Below are 10,538 nucleotides of genomic sequence, written 5' to 3' on the forward strand. Positions count from 1 at the left end.
TTTTATTATCATCATCATTATTATCATCATCATTATTATTAGTAATAGTAGTATTAGCAGGAATGATAGTATTAGAAGTTTTCTCAAATTGATAATATATATATATATATATATATATATAAGAAATGTCTTATTAAAGTGTCTGGGTGTAAATGTGTTTGTTTGTGAGAGTGTCTGGCTGGGCTGGTAGATAGATGGCAAGACACAAAGACAGGCATACGTTGCTAATAAGATACAACTGATTTTTATTGTAGAAAGCGACAAAAAAAAAAAAATGCCATTCAATTAATTTTCACACAATATAGTTATATAGTATGAACATACATACATACATACATAAGTGTGTGTGTGCCTGCAGGCATGACTGTATGGTTAAAAAGGTTTCTTCCCAGTCATGTGCTGCACCCTTTTAGGGATCTTCTAATCTAGTGCCAGGCTAAGTCCTTGCTAGTGGATTTGTTAATGGAAACTGAAAGAAGCTTGTCATGTATGTGTGTGTGTGTGTATATATATATATATATATATATATATATTAAAATATGAATTAGAAGCAGCACTAGTTTTGTAAGCATTATCGATTGCATGCACTCAATGTGTGTTTTTTGCTTTTTTGCTGGTATGCTGCAGTTTAGCATGGTAGTGATGACTTCCTCATTACACTGGGTGTTAAAACATCTGAAAGCCACATACAGGTGAGACACAGGTGTCCCTAATTCCATTCAGGAGTGATGGATACTGATATTTTGCCACTTTTGTGGTTTATCAACATCATGTATCTGAATCAAACTGGGGGTAAACCGAATCATGTGTGTGTGTGTGTGTGTGTGAACTCTTGTCTAGACATCGTGATGTTGTGAATGAGCATCATCACCATACAAGCAAAGTTGTTTAGTTCCAAGTGAAAAATATCTCCAGGAATGTTGAAGCATTACCTTGCAGGACATCAAGACGAGGTGATAGAAACGTATGCACACCCACACACACGTGCACACCCACATGTATGAGGATCTTCGTTCAGTTTCCATCTACCAAATTTGCTCACAAGGGTTTGGTTGGCCCATGGCTAGAAAATTTAGTTGAGGCAGACTATTTTACAGTCCAGTACTCTTCCCAATACCAACTCTCACTGGTCTCCAAGCAAGGAAATAATCCCCCATCCTGGCAGTTTTTCAAACAACAGCCTGGATATGCTTTCACAATGGATTGCAAACAAACAACACCATTCATATGAATGGTGAAGCTTTCATTTACAATCAACATGCAGATGTCAAAACAATGGTAATACAAACTCAATGACACACAAAAACACACATAATGTTCAAAATGTCTGAAGAGATGGGTTATGTAATCCATTTTATGTAATCTTATTGTGTAATACATTGTAAACAAATAAACAGCCTTGCTATTGAAACATATGTAACATAATTTCAATGAAAATTCATTGTTCATATTCTTTCATTATATACATATATATATATATATATATATAATGTTGTGGCTGTCTGTCTGTCTTGCCATTTGGGATCTATCAGTATGTCTGCAGTACAAAGAAAATGGACTGTACTAATGCTCTTAATGTTAAAAAAAACAGTATGGTACACAGTTGAGAATGGTTTGCTTCCGGTTGAAGAGTATGAAATAAAGAATAATATTTATAATATGTACAATTCAGTAAGATTTAAATGTTGCTGGTCTTTTTATTGATTTTTCATTATTGTTATTATTTTTATTAGTATTATTATTATTACAACAGCACACACATAAATCAACTAAGCTACTTTTGTTTTCAATAAATAACATGGAAAGTTTGTTTGTGTGTACATTTGTATGTGTGTGTGTGTGTGTGTGTGTGTAGTATATATACATATGTAAGTGTATGCATATGCATATAAGTACATATCTGCTATATATTTATATATGCATATGCATGTATAGATATGTGTGTGTGTATGTATATATATATATATATATAGATATGTATACATGTATATGTGTGTGTTTATGTATATGTGAATATGTATGGTGTATATATATATATATTCGTGTGCGTGTGTATTTATATATATATATATATATACACGCACACCTTTATTACAATTCAGTGGTCCAATACCATAGGTTTCATGTAAATATATTTGCAGTTATTCAATATACCAGACTATACTAATGTTGCATAGAAGAATCCTAAATTTAACTTAAACATATAATAAGCTTCACAACAATTACCACAATGGCTCACTACTGCAGATCACGCACATTTTTCAAGCTTGCCTATTAATATTAACAATAAGAAGCACATACAGGGTATCGTCCCCACACATATAATGCCAGTAATGTTGTTACACTGAAACAATTCACCCGAAATGCTTCTCATTTGTATGCTTACTCTGAAAAGAGATGATTGGATGCTGATGATTTGGCATGGCTGCCTGGGCTTCCAGCCCTTTTTGGTGTTGGCAGCAAACACAGAACATGCACATGCATGTGTGTGTGTATCTATATATATATATATATATGTAGACAAACCATGAGTGACTACAAAAGTGGTAGACCTCAATATCGTTGGGAATAGAAGACTATATTTATTAAATGACATCGAGCTATGGAGACTCACGTTCAGAATTTTAATTTTTCTCTGTCATTATGATGATTATTGCATGTTTTTAGCTGTTCCAAGCCTGGTGCATGTGGCACCATCTATTACACAAAAAAAAGCTTATGTAATCAATAGTGCTATGCACACCAGGCCTGCAACAGCTTAAGATGTGCAACAGTCCTCAAATTGTTGAAACAGAAGCTTAAAGTCATGAGTATAAATCTCCATGTATCATTTAACATACACTTTTTTCTACAAAAAAGTGGAGTACAGGGACTTCAAAGTTTCAGTCCAGTGGCCTTCGTCAGACTACCAGCCACAGTCTGACAAAGTTTAGCAACCTGAATCTTTGAGCTCACTGCCAATCCTCTTGTAAATGTACTCTTAAACTATAAAAAAAGCATTGTGTAATTCTTCAATTTAATTTTAAACTGTTTTTATTGTAATTATGTAGACATAAAAACAAACACCTAAGGAGGATTTTAATTCAAGATAGACTATATAAATATAAGATTAACTTCAATTCATCACAGTCCAACTGGCCAAAACTTCGAAGTCATTGTCAACAGTATTGTTGTTTAAGAATAATATTCTTTGCCACTAGTTTATGGTCTTGTACATCTTGTGTTATCTGTAAGCTTGCAAAATCTCATGTCACACTGTTGCAGGTTAAATTCACAGAGTTGTCAGTCATTAGTCAAACTCAGACAGAATAACTGCAAATATATTCATGCAGAACCTATGAAATTCCATTAAAAGAAATTTTTTGCCACGTGTATGTTGTTGAAAACTCATTCTTTCATGTATATAACTATATACACACACATACATATATACATAGCTACACACACACTCATAGCTTTTGTGTATATGTTTATAATATGTATACACATATAAATATGTGTATACATGTATGTTTATATAGGTGTATATGTGTACATGTATGTTAACTGTTCTGCTGTTTCTGCTATTGAGTCCTACAATTTTCTTCATATCTTTTTTTATTTTTGCATAAAAATTAGCATAATTTTTCAGTATTATGATTAGCATCATCATGGCATTGAAAACAAACCGGGTCTTTGCATAAAATTGTGCCATAAATTAACATCAACTTGGTAAATTCTTTTAATGAACCCCTAAAATCATCATTTCAGATCTTCTCATACGTTAGTTAATTAGGAACCTTGAAGTATAAAACAAAAAAAGGAACCATACATATACATACATGAACAAAATAAAACAAAACAAACAATCTTTTTTATTACCAGAAAATGGGGGGAAAAACTCATCATGGAGAGAGAGATGGTAATATTGGTAGTTAACCTTTTGTCGCACACAATTTAGTGGATGATGCTATTTTTTTGTTTTACTATGATTAACTCTTGAGCATTCAATCTTGCCATATCCAGTCCAAATCTTCTACTGTTTAATGTTCAAACTGGTCAGATCTTGCTCCTCATACATACTCTACAATATTAATCTAAAAGTAATCACATCATTGAAACCTCATATGTATGTATGTATATATATATATATATATATATATGTCTGTGTTTGTCTGTTCATCACCACTTCACAACTGATGCTGGTGTGTTTATATCACGGTAACTTAGTGGTTTGGGAATGAAGAGTTATAGAATAAGAACTAAGCTTAAGATATAAGACCTAGGATCAAGTTGTTCGATTGATTAAAATCCTTCAAGTTCAGTCAAATGACTGAAATAAGTAAAAGGTGCTCCAGCATGACTATGGCTGAAATGAGTGAAAGAGTATATATATATATATATATATTATTTATTTTTGACAGTTGAACTCGATGTCGGTAAAGCCATAAATTACAGCATTCGGTTAAAAAACATTTTGGATAGAAAAAGTTGAAGGTTACCTATGGGACTTGAATGTGTCTTATTTCTACAGAAGTTGTGTGTTCAATTCCCAATAGGCAGCCTTTGATTATTTTTTTTTTTCTATCCAGAGGGATTTTTACACCCAATATTTACATATACATCATTTACTTTGAGTTCAACTCTTTAGAATGAATTTTATTTGTGTGTATATATATATATATACAGATTTGTCATGCACCTAGTGTGCCTACTGTCACTTATACATATTATATATACATATACACACATACATATTTATTATATACACACACACATACATTATACATGCACAGGTGTATATATGTACACGTACATACATATATATATATATATGCAAACACACATACTTATGTTATACATATATATGTGCAGACACAAATATTACGGTTTCCCTTTTTGTTTTTTCAAGAAGGGGGAATATAAAATTAATAAATTAAAGAACAAAAGAAAAACAAACAAAAAGTGCACCAAAAAAACAAAACAAAAGCAAAAGAAAACAGTCATAATATTGGTTTATATTTTTATAATATTAAATAATAATAAAATTAATTATAAGAATGATCTCTCATAGATTAAAAGAAAGAAATTCTTCACCCCACTCCACCATCCATGCAAATTGGTCCTTTTTTTTTTGTTGAAAGAAATTGTTTTTGAAATATTTTCAAACTTTTTCTTTTCCATTTGTTGTGAGTTTATCTGTCCAGAATTTTGTGTTTTTTAACAACATCTTCATTAAGAAAGATAATTTTTTTTATTTTTGAATTATCAGCCTCATCTCTAGATATGAAAGATTTTTTTTATGTTTGTTTCTTAAATATTTATATCAACCAACACACACCTACACACATAGACATGTGTATGATGAATTGTAAAAATTGGTAGAGCAACAGCTTAAATCTTGTGTGCTATTTAATATGTCTATATATCCTTTTCTATTCTGAGTTTGACTCCCATCAGCTTCGACTTTATCTTCCATCCCTAGGAGTGAAGGGAAATTCAGTTTAATCTGTTTCCTGATTCAACATCAAGTTCTTTAGTGAAAGCATATGGCCTAGTGCTTAGGGTGTTGCACTCACAATTGCTAGATTGTGGGTTCATTTCTCAGACCAGGCAGCACATTATGTTCTTGAGCAAAATACTTCATTTCACATTGCTCCGGTCTCCCATTTCGATCATGGGGAAAAGTTGTCCTGCTTGCCAAGCCAGCAGGGTGGCATAATTCGATTTCTAATTTCTCAGTTTAAAAATCAAACAGTTAGGGAAATCAGAAATTTCTAGTATGAAATCAATCTGGGACTATGTCCACATAGAGAGACACCTCTTACATTGATTACAATATATATTGTAAATATAGGTGCAGCTGTGTGGTTAAGAAGCTTGCTTCTCAACCACATGGTTCCAGGTTCAGTCTCACTGCATGGCATCTCAGGCAATTGTCTTCTGCTATATAGCTCTGGATCAACTAATGCCTTGAGTGGATTTAGTAGATGGAAACTGAAAGAAGCCTATGTTAATGCGTGTGTGTGTCTATGTGCAACCACTGCTTGATAACTGGTGTTGGTTTCTTTGCATCCCTGTGACTTAGTGGTTCAACAAAAGTGACTGGCAGAATAAGTACTGGGGTTGATTTGTTTGACTAAACCCTTGAGAGCAAGTAAAAAAAAAAAAAATTATAAAGACAGATTTCCTAGTTCAAATCCAGCTTTATTCTATGTACACATCCAGGAATAAGAAACCTCATCATGATGATTAGCAATTAAAACTGATTGCAGCATAGTGTGATAAAAAATATTGCAGATATTACCACTCAAAGACATTAGTACAGGAATTCTTATACGTACATGTTCAGGCATAAGCCACCTACCTGATGATGACTGGAGATCAGATAGATCAAAACAGTGTAAATTAAATATTGTAAATATACACTCCATTGATTAGTTTAGTAGTTCAGGAAATTAAACAAAGGTTCCTTGTTCAAATCCAGCTTGGGTCTATGTACACATACTGGAAATAAAACACCCGATGATAATTGGAGATCAAATGGATTGAAACATAGTGTAGATATAAATATTTAAAAAAAGAGAATTTATTTTATTATTGAAGATGAAGTAAATAGCCGAAAATATTTGAATCTTAATAATAATACTTCATCTTATACAGACATCTATCAGTCTGTTTGAAGTAGAAAGGTGTGGGGCAAATTGTTATTGTTTTTTACTTATATATGCTTGTTATTTATTTACCTTCTATGCTTTATCACCAACATATTTTTTCTCCTTCACTGATACCACCAACGCCATCTCTCTCTCTCTTTCTCATTTAGTTTTTATTGTTATTCCTCCCTTTCTTTCACCAGTGCATACAAAGATAAATATACATACACACACACATTATGTATGTATATATGTATTTGTATGTAGTGTATATATATATTATATATATATGTGGGGTTGTGTTTTTCTTTCTCACTCAAGTACTTGTTTTTCACCTTTCTTCGCACAGATACAGATGTAGATCCACATGTCTACACACATGCACGTGTGTGCATATATATATATATATATACATGCATGCGTGTGTATGCATATATATATATATATATATATATATATATATATATATATACATGCATGCGTGTGTGCATATATATATATAATTAGGTATGTTTCTGAGGTAGGGTAGATATCAGACCAATACTTTGCCCTTTCAAACCTTGTCTCGGGAGACAATTAGCAACAAATATTCCAGCAGGTGGCTGGTAGCATCATCATTACTATCATCATCAGCAGCATCATTGTCAGCAGCTATAACCATTTTCCAGTGGGAGTCTGGCAGTGGATTTAAGGATAGTCAAAGACAGAAACAAACAAGGTGAGGAGAGAGAGAGACAAACAGACAGACACATAGGTAGATTAACTGATAAACATACAGATATAGAGAATTAAGTAATAGAGTTATACATATATACATCTTTTAACGTCCTTTTTTCTATGTATGTGTGTATATAAAATTCGTTTTTAATGGTGGAATAGGCAGCCTTTGATTTTTACTATTCAAAGGGATTTTTTTACCCCTCTATTTAAAAACGAATTATTTAACATCTCTCAAAGTTCTTAAATTCACACACACGTGTATATGTGAATATGTATCAAGAGAATGAGAGACAGACAGCATTGGAAAGACCTAGAAATTTCTAAATTAATAGATAGATTGATTGATAGATAGGTAGAGAGAGAGAGAGAGAGAGAGAGATAGCATTGAAGAGACATAGAAATTTGTAAATTAATAGGCAGATAGATAGGAGACAGAGAGAGATAGAAAGTTAGGTAAATAGAAAGATATAAAGAGAATGATGCATCAAATGAATCGTTTTTACAGGGTTTAGACTCAATAGCCTATCAGCTGTTAACCTGAATTGAACAGATAAACTGGTGTGTTTGAGTGAATGTGTACATATGTATATATATAAGCATGTCTGTAGTATGCATGTGCGTGTGTGTGTGTGTGTTGGTATGTGTGGTGCATAGGTTTAAAACATTGTGTGAAGAATAGATTCTACATGGAATATATTAATATTGTTTTTCCTTTTTTTGGTATTTGTTTAGTATTTTTCTTTCTTTTTGTAGTTGTTTTTGCCTGTCTCAAACAGGAAGTGCAGAAATGGCACCTTTTTATTGTTTTTTTTTGTCTTTTATTTTTTTCAGTTTTATTAATTTTTAAAAACTTTTTATAGCTTCTTTTTAACTCCTCATTTAATTTGTCATCTCTTTTTGTGTTTTCAAACATCTTTGTTTTCTATGATAATTGTTAGTCCCATCAAGAACGCATTATGGGAAATATTAAAATCAAATGACCAGTATCACACTGGCATTGTTTTTGTTTTTTAAATTGTTTTGTGGGTTATTTATTTTTCAAACTTTTTCTGTTCCCATCTAAGATGCATTGTGGGAATGTTAAATTGAAACCCTTGTCCAACCCCTGTACATAACTGTTACTGTCTTGTTGTACATATTTAATATATTGCAGTGTTAAAAATTAAAAATTTCATAGCAGTTTATCCCAGTTGAACTCATCATCAATCTCGTCGTTGGTTATATATCTGGTATTTGCTCTTGGTATCGGAGGAAGTGGATGGTTCATGTAATTCCCTGCTTGCTGGAAACAAAAAAAAAAAAAATTAAATAAACATCTACAATTAAAACATCTTAAAAACAAGAAAAACACTTTAATTTAATCTTTTAGCATTCAAATTACTGTCCAATTTAATATTTATTTACACTGTGTAGCTGTATGGTTAAAAAGCTTGCTTCCAACCACATGGTTCTGGATTCAGTCCCACTGCGTGGCACCTTGGGCAAGTGTCTTCTACTACAGCCTCGAGCCAACCAAAGCCTTGTGAGTGGATTTGGCAGACGGAAACAGAAAGAAGCCCGTCGTATATATTTATGTGTGTGTCTTTGTGTTTGTCCCCCACCATTGCTTGACAACCAATGTTAGTGTGCTTATGTCCCTGTAACTCAGCAGTTCAGCAAATGAGACTGATAGAATAAGTATCAGGCTTACAAAGAATAAAACCTGGGGTTGATTTGTTTGACTAAAGGCAATGCTCCAGCATGGCCACAGTTAAATGATTGAAACAAATAAAAAAGTAAAAGAATATGTTTGTGGTTGTATCTATCACTTTTTTAAGAGGACTGATTCCATGGAAAGAACTGGGAAGCAAGTCTAAAAAAAGCAAGGTGAGACCCTTCCTGGGTCATATAGATTCAGAGGGTTAGTTTCCCAGTTTCTGTGGCACATATATTCCCCACTGGACTGCTCAAGAACACAACGTGCCATCCAGTCCAGGAATTGAAACCCATAATCTCACTAGCATGAGCCGAACATCCCTAACCACTAAACCATTTGCTTCCATTAGCACTAAGGGCAGTACCCCAGTAAAGCCACAGCCTCTGGTTGAAACCAGTAGTAGAATAAAAGAATGCTTTCATTGGTGAAGACGGGCTTTACATCATGACTATGGCTGCAAATTGGTTTGGCAACCATTCATGGTAATGCATTTGGAAGTCAATGTACTGCTAAATAGAGAGAAGGGATAAAGACAAGGATTATTTATTAAAAGATCCAATCGGAACTAATTCTATATTAATGCTAAATATTCTGTCAATAAAACTGGTTCAGTTAAAAAAAAAAAAAAGAAAAGAGAAATGAAGAAGAGAACAAAAAAAATGGATTTGTTAATATGTGATAAGTGTAGAACATTGAGAGAGGGCAACAAACACTAGTTGAGTTTATCAAGATATGGGGATGTTTGTCTGGCTGATGGCCAAACAATCTTGACAGTTTCTGTCTTGTCATTGGTTTTAAATATCTGGCGAATACATTTAACTGTCAGTGGCTCACTTCAACTGTCTATAAATAGGGACAATGAGTGGGTGGAAGGGTGGTTGTTGTTGTTGGTGGTGGTGGTAACAATACTATAAATCTTGCAGTTGTATGCTTGAGATGTGAAATATAAAGTGGGGAATACCAATAAGGGTGGATGTTATATAGCTGCAGGCCAAACCTGACCAAGTAAGGCCCAGCCTATTCTCAAAGGAATTCCATCCACAACCATCTTGTTTATATTTTCATATATAGTGTATTAAGGATCGTGTTACTTTCTATATATATCCTTCTTTTTTAACCTTTTTTAACCTTTTAACCTTTTTTTACTGCTATTTCTGTCAGCATACAATGCTTTTATTTCAATGAATTTTCAAAATATCTTTTATCCTCTACTTTTTACTTGTTTCAGTCATTAGACTACGACCATGCTGGGACACCACCTTTAAGAATTTTCAGTCAAATGTATTGACTCCAGTAATCACTTGTTTTTTTAAAGCCTGGTACTTATTCTATTGGTCTCTTTTGCTGAACCTCTAAGTTATAGGGATGTAAACACATAAGCACTAGTTGTCAAGAAGTGGAGGAACAAACACAAAGGGAACTGGTGAACAAACACAAAGAGGACTGGTGAAACCGGATGGCAACACCAGGCTCCAGTCTAATTTGGC

At 33.1% G+C, this 10,538-nt stretch overlaps 1 protein-coding gene and 1 long non-coding RNA gene across 3 annotated transcripts in view; one reads left to right on the forward strand and one right to left on the reverse strand.

The window, feature by feature from the left end:
- Positions 1-10,538, forward strand: part of LOC128250913 (uncharacterized) — a 154,408-nt gene that overhangs the window by 9,809 nt on the left and 134,061 nt on the right. The window lies entirely within an intron of this gene.
- The window catches only part of LOC128250912 (forkhead box protein J3-like), a 70,513-nt gene continuing 64,950 nt past the window's right edge, over positions 4,976-10,538 (reverse strand). For both annotated transcript variants that reach the window (XM_052977021.1, XM_052977020.1), the window contains one exon: positions 4,976-8,637. In XM_052977021.1, the coding sequence (XP_052832981.1) occupies positions 8,527-8,637 (111 nt within the window). In that variant the 3' untranslated portion in view covers positions 4,976-8,526. The remainder of the gene's footprint in view (positions 8,638-10,538) is intronic.

Source organism: Octopus bimaculoides, chromosome 26, assembly GCF_001194135.2.
Source record: "Octopus bimaculoides isolate UCB-OBI-ISO-001 chromosome 26, ASM119413v2, whole genome shotgun sequence".
NCBI lineage: Eukaryota > Metazoa > Mollusca > Cephalopoda > Octopoda > Octopodidae > Octopus > Octopus bimaculoides.